This window comes from Acanthochromis polyacanthus, chromosome 21, assembly GCF_021347895.1.
Source record: "Acanthochromis polyacanthus isolate Apoly-LR-REF ecotype Palm Island chromosome 21, KAUST_Apoly_ChrSc, whole genome shotgun sequence".
Classification (NCBI taxonomy): Eukaryota; Metazoa; Chordata; class Actinopteri; family Pomacentridae; genus Acanthochromis; species Acanthochromis polyacanthus.
In genome coordinates, this window is record NC_067133.1 from 25,984,187 (window position 1) to 25,999,802 (window position 15,616).

Below are 15,616 nucleotides of genomic sequence, written 5' to 3' on the forward strand. Positions count from 1 at the left end.
CGGAAAACTTGCAATTTAACCCTTTAAGCGCCAAAGTCGCAATATTGCGACAAGCAACATTGCTGAACATAACAAGCCATAGCTTCAAATATAATGCCTCCTGTGCCTCAAGTACTGTACACCAGGAGATGGCGGACAGGTGGTGTAGGTTTGGAGAAATAAACGTGTCATCCGGAGGTCGACAGCCCCCTGCTACATGTGCGTGTGAGGGGAGGGGAGGAGGAGCAATTCTCTCCCTGGCTGCTCAGCCTGTTTACAAAGAAGCTGATGCAGAGGCGCGAACAACAAGGTGCATGATGCTTGATGCAGCGTTTAACAGACTAGTAAAAGGCGGTTAAACGATTAAACGACTAGTTGCGCACATCCCTAATATATATATATATATATATATATATATATATATGTATCAGTAAAAGTTCTAATATTTTCTTTAAGAACATTCACAATTTTGGGGGGATTTTGGTTGATTTTTTTCCGAATGTTCTTAAAGAAATATTATTTTAACATTTCTTTATTTCCATCAAAAAAAATTCAAAAATTTCCCCCCCAAAATTTTGAAAATGTGGAAGTTTTCACTGTGAAAATATTTTTTTCCACATTTTCAAACTGCAAAATGGATCAATTTGACCCACAGGGCTACAAGAGGGTTAAAACAAGATAATTTCAAGATTGTTTGACTTAACAAAATATTTAAGATGCATTGTCTTAAAACAAGTCCCTCCATCTTGCTGAAATGTTACTCGTTATAAGTGAATTTATCTTAAATCAAGTGGGATGAGACATTTTGACTAAAAATAAGACAAATAGACTTGGCAAGATTTTGAGTTTTTCCAGTGTATCTATGTGTAACTATTTAGTGTGGCTAAATATGCTTTGTTCTGAACATTTAATAATTCAGTGGGCTCTGGTAATAGTGTGTTTTCCTGAATTGCACTCCTGGCCTGCAAAACTGTTGCATCCCTAGAGATTTGTTCCAATGCAAAGACACACAAACAGAATAAATAGTACAACCTCTTATTAACCTTGAAGTTACACCTTCTCTATTCATGTTCAGTTGTTATTTCGTGTCTCCTGTCCTTTGAACAGCAAACGGCGCAAAAAGGTAAACCCTAATGGCAGTGGGGGAGGCAATAACGGTGGCGGTAATGGACACGGCCACAGTTCGAGCAGAGGTTGCGGAGGCTCAGGCCCCGGCAACGCGTTATGGTTGAGGCCGATCCATAACCTCCTGCAGCACCATCAGCACCAGCACTGTCGCCTCAGCAATGGCGGGCAGCACCCCATCAGCGTGGCGACCGCTGAGCACATGGACAGGGGAGGACGTGTGGGAGGAGGGGAGGAACTGGAGATGAAGTCGCTTTCTGTTCGGAGAGGAAGTGCAAATGGAAATAGCAGCGACAGCCCGACCGCGGTGACCCAGGGCATGGGGGCGTTGCTGGGGCGACTCAACGGGGGGATGAACTATCCGACCATCCTGCCGTCGTTTGTGTGCAGCTACAGCAGCAAGACGCCGCCTCCCCGCTCGAAGCAGTGTGGGCCCAGCCCGGAGCAGCATCCACCGAACCACCCAGCGTCCGAACACGCAGAGACGCTGAACAAGCTTTACCAGCTGATGGGGCAGCACAGTACGAACACAAACACTGACACACACACACACACACACACACACACACACACACACACACACACCACACACACACATATAAGAATAGTAAATTACAAAGATAAAATGCATGTAGAATTTCTCTCCACACCTGCAGGTTCCTGAAGGGAGTCTTTTAAGTCTGGAGTTTGGGTTTGCTGCTCGCCATCATTCATTTCCTGATCATAAAATCCCAATTGAGGTGAATGAGAGGAGACTGAGTCGGTCTAACCCCTAAAGCCCGAGGCTATTTTTTGAAATTTCCATCAGATTTTTTTGAGTGGAAATTTCCCCAGATGTATAGCCCATAACTGCTAAACTGCAATACCAAAAAGAACAAAAATATGGGTAAGAGACACCAGGGAGATGCTTGAAATACCAAATCGTTTTCGCATCTTTATCACTAGGCAAGAGTGAGATTTTAAAATCAGAAACTGGCATTTTTACTTTAAAACAGAGGAAACATGCAGTCTTATAGCAATGGGTCAGCAAGCACTCACATTATTGATCATTTTTTTCAATATTCTCAACTAAAGCTCTATCAAAATTGATGCAGCAGAAATGGAGCACAGCATGTGTTACATCTTTTACAGTTATAGTTGTAGTCGTGACTATAAGTGAATGGGACACACTCTGCTGCCTTTGGAAAATTGCAGCTTTCTTTCTGTTGTCAGCATAGAGATCTCCAGGGCAGAAGCCGTTAAAAAAGCAGCAACCACCTCCAAAGACGCTGAAAATCTGAGCCGAAGAAAGCATTTTCCGACTTGATAGTCCCTTTAAACTTCTTATCTGAGTGGAACAATAACTTTCATTTGTTTGTTTTGCTTCTTTTACCATTCTTTATGTGTTTCACTGTCCTTTAATCCTCCTTCATGTTCTGTACTTGATGCTTTAGATTTCCCCTGGGCTCCTGTTATAGCACCGTTATCACGTCACTTTCAGCTCTCGTTGTCGTCTTCGTTCTTTGTTTTCTTTCTTTCTACCTGTGTCCTCATCCCGAGCCTGACCTGAGTTAGCCTGTAGCTACGTCTGCTGTGCGAGTGTTGCAGGCAGCACTTAGAGCCCTGACAAGAAATCTATGTCTCGTGTTACAGTCATCAGTGCGGAGAGGTGGATAAAGGTGGAGAATTGAGCGAACTGGTGTGGCGTTTGGGGAGTAGCGCAGAAAGAGAGAGAGAGAGAGAGAGAGAAAGTAGACTGTGCGGAGTAATGTAAACAGACATGTAGCTATGGAATTCTGGAACCTGTGGAAGAAGAAAAAGTGAGGCATGAGGTATGAAAGATTTAAGATTTAGGGAGAGATGCTGAGAGAGGGAGGCACTGAGAGAAAAATAAATGAGATCAATGAAAAGAAAGAGGGAGCAGAGGGGAAAAGGAGGGTCAGAGAAAGAATAGACAGAAAAGGGACAAAATGTGCTCTATATGAAGAGAAAAGCAGCATCAGCGTGATCGACTTGTCTATTCTGTTCAAATGGGGCGAAACTGCCACCAACCACACACATGCTGACACTCAAACATAATTAAATGCACATGAATTACTTGTTGAAGTAAAGAAAGACCGTGACATGTGATAAATTAGCGAAAGACAATGACGAGGAGGAGACCCAAAAAAGGAAAAGAAAAGGCTTAAAAATGCAGCTCCTTTTTAGATTAAGTCACTCATCTCAACTTCTCCTCTAAAGATCCCACGTTCAGTTGTTTTAAATGCCATTTCTGGATCCGTACTAAATGTTTGCTTCCAGCTTTGTCAGAAAAGTCGATCCCTGCCAAACTTTGTTTTCGGTTAAATGGCTCCTTTTTACTTTAAAAGCACCCTGTTCTTGAGAAGATTTTTCAAGTCTGTCACTCTCAAATCTAATTTTAGTGTAAATGTAATCAAATCTAACAAAATACAATATAAGGTAATGTACGGATTGGATGAGCTTTCTTGCCAGACAATTATTTTCTCCCCTGAAGGAATTTGCTAAAAGAATTTGTGAGAATACAAACAGTCTGTCAAAGATCGGAGTCGGGACTAGACAGGGGAATTTATTTACAGCATCGATGTTTAAGAGATTATAAAAGACAATGAAATATGATGACAATTCCAACAGACGTTTTTTATAGCTTGAGGTGCGAGACGGCTTCGTAAACAACTTTATGTGCTGTTGAAGCTGCTTTTGAAGAGCTGATGTTTCCGGAAGTCAAGCGTTTGCTTCTGTTAGCTTTCAGCTGCGCTTTGCAGATCCTCTGTTCTGGTTTTAAAAAGGCTGTAGTCAGAGAACAGAGGGTGAAAAGAGGCAGCAAGGATTTCAAACTGTGGGCGAGCTTGCAGTGTGTATCGGCTCTTTACTGGAAAAAAGGACAACCCTTCAGCAATACATGCAAAATTTCACTCATGTTATGTCCTTACCCTGCAATGTCTCTCTCTCACTCTGGTTTTCTATTGTGCTGATAAAAATCACCCATCGAGCCTAATAGAAAATGTTGATGCACTCACTTTTACTCACCTTCAATTATACTACACTCACAGCAATAAGCTTAATGACTTGCATTCGCTGCAGAGTATTTAACTCTCTGTGCCTTTGCTTTATGGCGACATACAGACTTTGCTATCGGAGGCTTCAAGCACAACTGTGGGGTGCAAAAAATACTTTTACCTTCTTTACATGTTGCCTTAACCCTTGTGTTGTCCTGCAGGTCAAAATTGACCCGTTTTAAAGTTTGAAAATGGGGAAAAAAAACAATGTTTTCACAGTGAAACCCCTGATGTCCACATTTTCAACATTTTTGGGAAATCTTTGAACATTTTTTGGTGAAAAAAAAGAAATGGTAAAAATATTTCTTAAGAACATTCACATAAAAATCAACCAAAATCCAGCGAATTTCGCTGGATTTTGGTTGATTTTTATGTGAATGTTCTTAACAAAAATATTAGAAGTTTTCCTGATATATATGTAATGACTTTAGATATTTTTAGGATTTTTTTTTGAAGATTTTTACTAATTTTTTGAAAATATTTACAAGAATCTTCTTGCCAAATGTGGGGGATTTTTTTAAATTAAACTTTTAAGATAAACCTTTAAGGAATTACTGAAATTTTCTTCCTTGAAAATTTTGCAAATTTTCAGACATTTGAGGATTTTTATTTATTTTTTGCTGAATTTTTGGATTTTTTTCGGACAAGGAAACAGTATTGTTTTGGTGCCCGTAAATAAAGACAACAAGGGGGTTAAATACCATTTAGTCTGTCATACAATCAGATTTTGATGAAAAGAGATCAGAATCTAACATCAAAGATAATGCAGTGCGGGATGTTCTTGGCTGTTTTAAAATGTGACTGCCAGACATTTCAAAGAGGGATAGAAAAGGGCATTTTGTCTAATTTGTCCGCAGATACTGTGCTTTATTACAGTTGTCGCAAATTAAACCTAAAATCAAACCTGTCAACACTACTCAACTACTTTGACTTTTGTTTTATTAGTGTTTTCGTGTAACAAAGCCTGACTGACACAACTACTGTCTGGCAAACACTTTTTTTGGCTTTCTGTTACTTAGATTTCTTGTTGCATACTGGCTCTTGTAAATCCTGGTACGGATTTATTTTCATTTAGCTTAAATCACCCCACTGATGCAGCAGCAATCAGGCTCTAATGCAGATACGGAATTTTAAGAAGGTTTTGTGCAAATAGCAATAAAAAGAAGTTTGTACAGTATTTCAGTCTGGAAAGGAAATAACCAGATTGTTTGTTATTTGTAATTTGCTAGATTGATCTACATATATACATGCAGGATGTGCCATATTTAACATAACCTCTACTGTTTAATGTTACAGTTTTATTTAACAAGCTTGTTTAATAAACAATGAATTTACAAGTATAGTAGAAAATAACATTTTAACAAAACCTATGACTGTATGTAACAATAAAACTTCCATTTTTCAAAGAAAGTTTAAACATTTTTCACATAGAAATATTGTTAACATATTTTTTTAAAAACTGCACACAGTTTGATCATCTATCATTTTATTTAACCTAAAACTTACAGTAGAATCTTTCAATTTAAAAGTGAAATTTTAGTCTTGTAACACTGTTCTAATTATACTTCCAAGATTATTTGAATGCAAATAATCAATAAAGTGCGACTCATAACTGATAGCTAATATTGTGCAGGGGTATTTGTATTTTAACATTATTCGACTGTTAATGTTATTGTTTTTACACATGCAAGTATTCTTACAGTGACAAATTGCACATGATCACATGTAACATCAAGGCTTGAATCTCTTTTTTAAGTTTTTGTTTCTATTAGATGGTTATTTTATGTTATTTTACAGTGTTTTTTTTATCTGTTGGAATACTGCCTTTTTTGACTATACCTACCTATATACACATATATTATGAGATTTGCAAAATAATAACAAGTGAAAGTGATGTAAAATGAAGTGGACGAAACATGTTTGCATGTCTCGTCAAAGCCAAAGAGAGACAACAACAGCAGATGAAGACGGCCAGAGGCAGCCTTCCTGCAGTGTCTGACCCTGTCCACTCATTTCCAACCTGCAGGCCGACAGAGGCTGCTGTACCAGCTGGCCGGCGTGGTGCCCAGCCCCTTGCTCCTGGAGCTGCTCAGCTGCCCCCTGTGTGCTCGCAGCCTGGAGACTCTGGAGCTGGAACTGGGAGACCTGGAGGGAGGCAAGGGTGAGGCGGACGGACTGCACGACTTCCCCCAGGTCAGGATGGACGGCGACACACTAATGATGATGATAATAAATGTAGATGATGCATTTGAGGAAATGTGGATTTGTCATGAACAAAAACAAGACTATACACACGTGGACAAAATTGTTGGTACCCCTCAGTTAAAGAAGGAAAAACCCACAATTCTCACTGAAATCACTTGAAACTCACAAAAGTAACAATAAATAAAAATGTATTGAAAATTAAATAATCAAAAACAGCCATTACTTTTGAATTGTTGATTAACATAATTATTTAAAAAAACAAACTAATGAAACAGGCCTGGACAAAAATGATGGTACCTCTATAAAAGATTGAAAACTATTTGACCAGAGTGACATGATTAACTCAGGTGTGTCATTTAATTGACATCACAGGTGTTTCCAAACTCATAATCATATCAAACTCATATCCAAAGAGCCCAGAGCAACCTCCAAAGAAATTAAAGGTGAACTCCAAGGCCAAGGTACATCAGTGTCAGATCGCACCATTCGTCGTTGTTTGAGCCAAAGTGGACTTCATGGGAGACGACCAAGGAGGACACCACTGCTGAAAAAAACTCATAAAAAAGCCAGACTGGAATTTGCAAAAATGCATGTTGACAAGCCACAAAGCTTGTGGGAGAATGTCCTTTGGACAGATGAGACCAAACTGGAGCTTTTTGGTAAGGCACATCAACTCTATGTTCATAGACTCAAAAACCAAGCATACGAAGAAAAGAACACTGTCCCTACGGTGAAACATGGAGGAGGCTCAGTAATGTTTTGGGGCTGCTTTGCTGCATCTGGCACAGGGTGTCTTGAAAGTGTGCAAGGTACGATGAAATCTGAAGACTATCAAGGCATTCTGGAGAGAAATGTGCTGCCTAGTGTCAGAAAGCTTGGTCTCAGTCGCAGGTCATGGGTCTTCCAACAGGACAACGATCCAAAACACACAGCCAAAAACACCCAAGAATGGCTGAGAGAAAAGCGTTGGACTATTCTAAAGTGGCCTTCTATGAGCCCAGATCTGAATCCCATTGAACATATGTGGAAGGAGCTGAAACATGCCATTTGGAGAAGACACCCATCAAACCTGAGACAACTGGAGCTGTTTGCTCATGAGGAGTGGGCCAAAATACCTGTTGACAGCTGCAGAACGCTCATTGACAAATACAGAAATCGTTTAATTGCAGTGATTGCCTCAAAAGGTTGTGCAACAAAATATTAAGTTATGGGTACCATCATTTTTGTCCAGCCCTATTTCATTAGTTTGTTTTTTTACATAATTATGTTAATCAACAATTCAAAAGTGATGGCTGATTTTGATTATTTAATTTTCAATAAATTTTTATTTATTGTTACTTTTGTGAGTTTCAAGTGATTTCAGTGAGAATTGTGGGTTTTTCCTTCTTTAACTGAGGGGTACCAACAATTTTGTCCACGTGTGTACATCATTTGAAGAAACTGTGCTTCTTGGTCTTGACCCTAATCTAGAATACTGCTATTTACAGCTGATTATTTTGTATATATTATAATTACTGTATCCAAACTCTTCCCTCCAGGGGGTAGATCTAAGAGGAGGCAGAGTTCGCAGACGGCGGAGAGTTGTGGAGTTCAAAAATGGAGCTGTTCAGGCCTGGATAGACTTTAGGGACAAGTTGAGGAGGATCGTGGAGAGCAAATATTTCAACCGAGGGATCATGATCGCTATCCTTGTCAATACTCTCAGCATGGGGATAGAGTACCACGAGCAGGTAAGAGTCTGCTGCAGGTGTTTCTGTAAAAATGGCAACTTGAATAGTTTAGATCAGCGATTTAAAGCTGAGAGGTTTTTGGGTGACCTTCATAAATAAATAAGAGCCGTTGACAGCGGTGTGTGAAAATGCCATTTGGCTGTCTGGGAGTCTGAAAGAGAGGAAATGAGGAGGCAGGGTGGTCAGGGGTGAGGGAAGAAAGGGGAGGATCTCATCCTTTTTCTCACACCACAAAAAAGAAAGAAAAATCCAAATCAAGGCGCTGTCACACACTTCCAGCTTCTGTTTCTATTTTAGCCTCCAAAGCCAACATCTGGGAAGCTTTGGTCTGATAATTCCCATCCACGTTCCCTGTCTTGCAAATGTGTGTGATGGCACAGACACATTCATTTACTGAGTTTTCACACCCAAGTAAGTATGTGGTATATGCGCACACACGCACACAACCTTTTCATTTCCCATCAGGCGAGGAAATGGATAAAACCCAAAGAAAAGATTCTTGTGCAGGCACACGGTCCATTCCTTCACTGCTCTCCTCTCTCTTTGTCTCTCCCTGCCTCCCTCTCCTCTAATTCCCTCTCCAGGGGTTGTGTGTGCGTTTCTATCTTTGTGATATAAACATAAGGAGCGACTGGAAGAGCCATGGCCATTTTAGGGCAACAACACACACACACACACACACACACACACACACACACACACACACACACACACACATAGACTGAAGTGTTATGTACAAGAGCCTCCCCCTCAGTACTCATCATCCCCCATATGTGACACCTAGCCAAACTTTATGAGACGATGAGTGCAAATGTGTGTGAAGAGGTGTGTGAACGTGGGAGGCATAGTGCAGACTGTAGAGGGAGAGACGGGAAAGCGGGAGATGATCGATGCTTGTTTTGGCTGTGTTTAGACTGATTCCAGTTTTGGAAATAGACTTGCTATTATCCAGACTGTGTGAAAGTAAAAGCCAACATGTAAACTGACTTTCACCCAGTTGTCTGGCCATTCAGATCAGATACTTAACTGTTTTTAACTTTGTGATGAGCTGACGTTACACACAGAGAACTATTAGTAGTAGTGAAAATGTGACGCAGGGTTTCAAAAGGGAACTGGATGTTACTTAACGAAAAACCTTGTAGGTAGTTTAACAATGACGCATCCAACTTGATAACTCACAAAAATGGATTTTAAATCCCTAAGATGCAGGCTAATTTTAACCTTTTCTTGAGGTTTGTTTTTAAGACCTACCATTGTGCAAGTCCGCCATGACTATATTCTTACATTTTTATCCCCCGCCAGCCATTGGCGTGGGCACGTCCGTCCGTCCACATTTCGTGTCCGCAGCATATCTCAGAAACTACTTGAGGGATTTCATTCATATTGCACCCAGTCCATCTCTATATAGTATAGATGTGCCTTTTGGGGTGCACGACCTTGACCTCATTTTCAAGGTCATAGTGAGGCACTTCAAATATTTTTTGGTTTCCGGATCATATCTCTGAAACTACTTGAGGGATTTCACTCATATTGCGCACACTAAGCCTGTTGGTAATGTAGATGTGCCTTTTGGGGTGCATGACCTTGACCTGATTTTCAAGGTCATTGTGAGGCACTTCAAATATTTTTTGATTCTGTTTCTGGAGCATATGTCAGAAACTACCTGAAGGATTTCATGCATATTGCACCAACGCCACCTGTGCATAATGTAGATCTGCCTTTTTTGGTGTATGACCTTGACCTGTTTGTTTTCATTGTAGTGAAGATGTATCATTTTGTAGGTGTATTGTCCAGTATATATTATTATTCCTTGCACTCAGAGGCACTATATATAAGGCGGGGGATGTTTTAAGCGGAGCGTGTTTATTTATTACATACTATAGTCCAATTTTTTGACGCATTTTTATGTGCTTTGCCTTTACTGTAGATCAATATAACCCTTTTATTCCAAGTTTTAATAATATATATTGACTTATGTCTTAACTACTACAATAAATTGCTTGAAAATGCAATAAACCTAAAATAAGTTAGTAGCTTTTTTTCCACATATATTTCAAAATGTAGAAATTTCATTGCTGTATCCCTCAAATTTTTTAATGGAAAAAAGTTGCCCAATATCCTGTGGTTTTGTTTATAAAGATTTTTGTCATGTGCATTATTTTGTTCATTGTGTAATTTTACAAACTCCTCACTGCAATGAAAAAAGCACTCTAAGACATGGTACATGTGTGAAATGTTAGTGTAACTCCCCAGATTTTATATCTTATCTGGTTTCAAATCTACCACAAATCAAAAATGAATATGCAATCGTAGCGCCGGCGCTACGCTGAGCTCTATAGGGTTAAAAACAGACACACAAATGCAAAATAAAGAAATGCTCTTCAGGGAGGTTTTTAAAGTCAAACAGGTAGGATTCTGTTACTTCATTAATTAGGGCTGCAGTCAACCAAAAAAATCATACCTTCTCTTTAACTAGTTGATGAGGAAAAATAAATCTCCACTTTATCTCTAGATTAACTAAATCGGTCACAGTGCACTGAGTGCTCTCTACCTGCTCATGTTGTTATCCTGAATGGATTAGAAATAAACTAGTAATTGCTGCATATTAAATCATTTTAATCTGGTTATTTAATTTTAAAATTCCCATTGCAATATAATTTTTCCATTTCATTCATCTGATGTGGCTGTGGCTGCTCCTTCTGGCAGACACTGTTGAAGCTGTTGCTGGATTCACCTGCCTTATAAAATCACTATTACACCAAATGTATTGGAATATGCCAAACCTCAAGTAATAGCCATGGTTAGGTTGCGCTGTGTTGGATGTTGAGCTTTTATATGCAAAATGCTGCAACAGCTTTCAAACAGCTTTGCACATTTTTTGCTCCTGTCACATTTTACCTAGTGGTGAGTTTCATGCACTGCAATGGAAACAGAACAACAAATAGAAATACATGGAACTCCAAAATGTCTTCAGTGCAGAACAGCAGAATCAGTGCTATAAATAATAAAGAGAAACACTAGATCTCTTTCTTTCTTTCTTTCTTTCTTTCTTTATTTATTTTACAAAAATTTCCAAAACCAGGAATCAACATGTACAACATTTTTTGAAGTGCCCACAGATGTTTACTGACACAGAAAAATATTGGTGACTCTACATAATATAGACGAATTATTACATACATTTTGTTGCTACTTCCATTTGTTTCCACATGTGTCTCTTATCTGTTCAACGTAAACACAGCCTGCAGTTCAGTCCAGTTCAGCTGAAAAATCCCTGAATTTTTGTCATGTGACTGTTGGTCACGCATGAGGCATTCATGCCTTGTCAGTTGGGGTAAGAAGTGCAGAATTTTTATGTTCCTTACAAAATCAAGCGAATGCAAAGACTTTAATTTTGGCATTTTTTTTAAAAAAAAAGAGATGTATAGAAGTTGTGATTTTAAAGAATAATTTTAATTTTTATCTTTTTTCATGTCCAAATAAGTAGTTCAGAGACAGCTGCAAAGTTTAAAAAAAACAGCATTATTTCCCTATTTCTCTATTTTGTATCACTGATATAGCTGTGTAATTTTGTTAGTTTTTAAAGATAACATGGCATTAATGGGTTTTGTGGTTCAAAAAAGTTGACAAAAGACATTTTGACATTCACTGAATATTTACGCAGAGTTGACGGCAAACATATTGACACCATATCAATGCGTGTACTGTTGGATTAATGGATTAATCTTGGGATTTAAGATTGATGTAGCGTTTTACTCCGAATGAAAATAACACTGGCAACTGACAGAACAATGAGAAATTCAATTTGGAAACTACCTCAAGATAAACCTCACTCTAAATTGTGACCTCAACATGTGTCACAGGAAAAAAAAAAGCAGTATTCAAATGTCTTTATTTGATGTGTGATGGGTAGACTGAATATCACATGGTGTAAAAACCACCAGAAAAATAAATATCAAAATAAAATCTAGCCAGTATGTCTAAGTTGCACCTTTTCTCTAAATATTATTCATACATGAGGATGCGACCTGTAATCGCAATTACACAGTAGATGCTGAGATATTTAGTCCACTTTATTACATTTTGTGTTTTCAGGATTGTTTTTATTAGCCAGTTCCCTGCTTTATAATCAAGGTTATTCCTCTGCCCCGGCAGCCGCCGCCAGGCGAGTTGTGTTTGTGTGTGTGCAAGTCTCCATCTCTTTGTGTTTCTTGCCCTTGTGTTTTTTCAGGGCAAGGTCATGAGCAGAGCTGTGTTCAAAATTGCTCCAAATGTCTCTTTGCGGCCTCTGACACAGTGTTTAATTCTGATTGATTGCTTTGTCTATCAAATGTAATGACAGTAATGTAAAACTATGTCTAAAAGAGCAGTTCTGAATGCTCAGTGGGGGCCTTAGTGTATTACATAAACTGGGTTGACATATGGTGAAGTGCTTCTTATTATTTTGAAACCACTCAGTTACTAATGATCATGACAATCTCGAGCTGTTACGACACTTTAAAAGTGCATCGTGGCATGAAGCTGACAACTCAAGGGCACCTTGGTAGGATTTATTAATGTAGGAACAGTTTGTCTTCATTTTAATGTCTTATGTTTTTATTCACTGGCCCCTGGACTTAAAAATCTGCTTTTGCTGTCTTTAAACCTTACAAGCTCATTTTATCTGTTTGTGCCTAACACTACCATCAACCAGAAGCAGGATTCAGTTCTGATGACACGCAAAAAATGATCACATTTTTTTTTTGTCGGGGAAAATTCAGAGATTGCAAACACAAACGTGAATTTTTTTTGTCTCATGATAAGAACCCCATCAGTAGTTTTTAACGTGCCCACATGCTCCACCATCAGTGAATGAAATCCAAATAAAACAAAACTCACAAAATGGACACAGAGGACACATAAAAAATTATCTCAATATTTAGAGCAAAAATTTCAGAGATTTTAGTTAGAAGTGTGAATTTCTATCCCAAAATTTTAAAAATCATCCTAAAAAATGCCACTTGTAAGCACCCTCCATCAGAATGAAACAAAAATCAAGGTTAAAGCTTATCAAACATATGTAGAACCGTTTTATGCATATATTATAATCAGCCATATCTGTAAGTGCGGCATTCATGTATCCCAATGTATGTTTCCTTATCCCTCACCCATTCTGCCGTCCCTCTCCCTCCCCCTCCCCCTCCCCCTTCTTCAGGGGCAGATGGGTAAAATTGAATTGAATTAAGGTAGTTTGTCATTAAGCAAAACCACAGAAAATACTCAAGTCAGCTTTGTACTCTTAAGCTGTTTTGTACTGTTTAGCCAACCATATTGTAACAGACTGTACAGTAAAGTGGTATGTAAAAATATATTTATTACCAAGCAGGCAGAAAATCTGCCAACCGCAGTATGCTCTGTAATTTCTCTGGTGTAAAGACAGCGAGCCGCTGAGGTAATGAAAACGCCAGCTAGTCCACTGTTAAATAATAATGTATGTGTGTCTTGCATTGTGTGTGCTGAAGAGAAACGCTGGCTGAGAGCTCTTTTCAAACTTTATTGAGCTTTTTTTTTTTAATGTGCTGCCTAGTCAGTCAAAGTGGGTTTGAGCCATGGCAGTCGCTCTGTTGTCTGTCCAACTCCTCTTTAAACAATCTGGCACCTCGTAGGACACCGCAACTTGTACTCGAGTCCCCTGACATTAATTCTGCGTTCTTTTTATTTTTGCACAGTGCAAAGCTGCTTTGGTTTTCAAGCTTCACGACTGTCCCAATTAACTCAAAAGCTCATCAGCCGAAAATAGTAAGCAGAGGAGAAGAAACATGGTTTATGCTTTAGATTATTCTGCACTGTAGGTGCTGTATACTCCATATTCAGCAACCCAGTTCATACAGACTGTGAGGTCACAGTTATACCAGCAGTAAACGTTTCAACTACTGTCAAACTAGTACAATAATGTAAGAACTTGCTGAGTGTGCTGGAATAATATTGACTCATTCATACGCGCTCTTACATAGAGTTGTTGAGGTCAGCAAAGCAATGCATTAGACAAACTCTGTCCAGCTGGCATTTTAACTTGTGTGTGTGCATCTGTTTTAGACATTCCAGTGTAATACTGGAACATTTACCTATACAGTGAATCATGTATTTGATCAACAAATGCTCAATGCTGTCATCAGATTATGGGCGATGCACGATGCTGTGCAAAATAGCAATATCATACTGTGAAATTTCTCCGTTACAAAAATTTTGCACTTCAAATTTTGCAGAAAAAACAGCTTGTAACTGTCAAGTATAAAGTCAAGTATTGTGCTCCTAACTCTGCTATCACAGGAGAATCGTGATTAAAAATGGAAAAACTCAACTAAAGTGCCTTAAACATGCACTTGAAGATTGTACTTGAGCCAATATATTTAATTGTTTTCTACCAGTTGAGCTCTTCAGTCAGAAAAAATAAATTCTAGTCCGGAAATGTGGCTGTAAAAAGATTGCGGTTTGTGTACATGCTGTCATGTGCGTTTGGGGTGGAGTGGGGTGATGAGTGCTTTGTAGTATGGCGCCCTCTATCTGCAATCGTGATTATTATCTCTGTTGTTGAACTTCATATGTGATTTGAATCATATGCTTGAACTTTATATCATTAGGGTCTGATCATGCTGCCTGAATCATCATAAATATCACATAAAGCCATCATCTTTATTTTGAATAATTGAGTTCAGACTTTGCTTGTATATAAACAGAGCATTACCTCCTTAATTTCAGTTGTATCAAACATGCATAATATGATCTATGATTTCCATCCAGTATACACAAAATCTGAAATGGATAATTCATTCATGATACCAATAGAATAGAATAAACCAGGATGATTTTATACATAAATCATGTTGGTGTTAGTGTAGAATTTATTCTGCTTGTGTTTATATGCCAATGGCAAGGGCATAAAACAAGCTGTTGGCCTATTACTTCTTCAGCCCCACACAAAAAGAATTGCAATTACTTTTAATGAGTCTTCCTTTGTGTGACACAAGAAGAAAATTCTGGATCACAGGCTAAAGGGCTTTACAAACTGTGCAGCAGAATATGGAGTTTAAGAATTCATGGTTTAGAACAATTCAGTCATCTGGGATCATAATTATTCAGCGCATGTGAATCCTGGGATTGCATTAAGCTTGTTACCAAGGAATCATGATGCTGTACAAGAGACAAATGGAATATGGAGCATTAGAAGGAAAAGAGAATATGATAAAAGGAAAGAGGAGCAGTAGAGGGAGTATTTGCCAGAGCATTAAGCACGAGTGCAAAAGCATGATATGAGATTTCAGCTGGTGTACGTATAAATAATGTTACTCTCATATTTTTATTTAATCAAAAGACAATCAGTAGAATAAATTTAAGTTCACAGTAGAACCTTTTGCAGAATTTTACACAAACTTGTTTGACTAATTTTTCATGGTGAAAAGAACATCATATGAAACAGCACGTCAGCAAGCAATACAGTAATAGTAGTATGGATGGATGCTGACGTGACATATTTGGAAGGGG

General features: G+C 38.6%; 1 protein-coding gene across 3 annotated transcripts in view; it reads left to right on the top strand.

The window, feature by feature from the left end:
• Nucleotides 1–15,616, top strand: part of cacna1ha (calcium channel, voltage-dependent, T type, alpha 1H subunit a) — a 150,571-nt gene that overhangs the window by 93,435 nt on the left and 41,520 nt on the right. For all 3 annotated transcript variants that reach the window (XM_051941077.1, XM_051941075.1, XM_051941076.1), the window contains exons 10-12: nt 1,087–1,625; nt 6,187–6,353; nt 7,904–8,095. In XM_051941077.1, the coding sequence (XP_051797037.1) occupies nt 1,087–1,625; nt 6,187–6,353; nt 7,904–8,095 (898 nt within the window). The remainder of the gene's footprint in view (nt 1–1,086; nt 1,626–6,186; nt 6,354–7,903; nt 8,096–15,616) is intronic.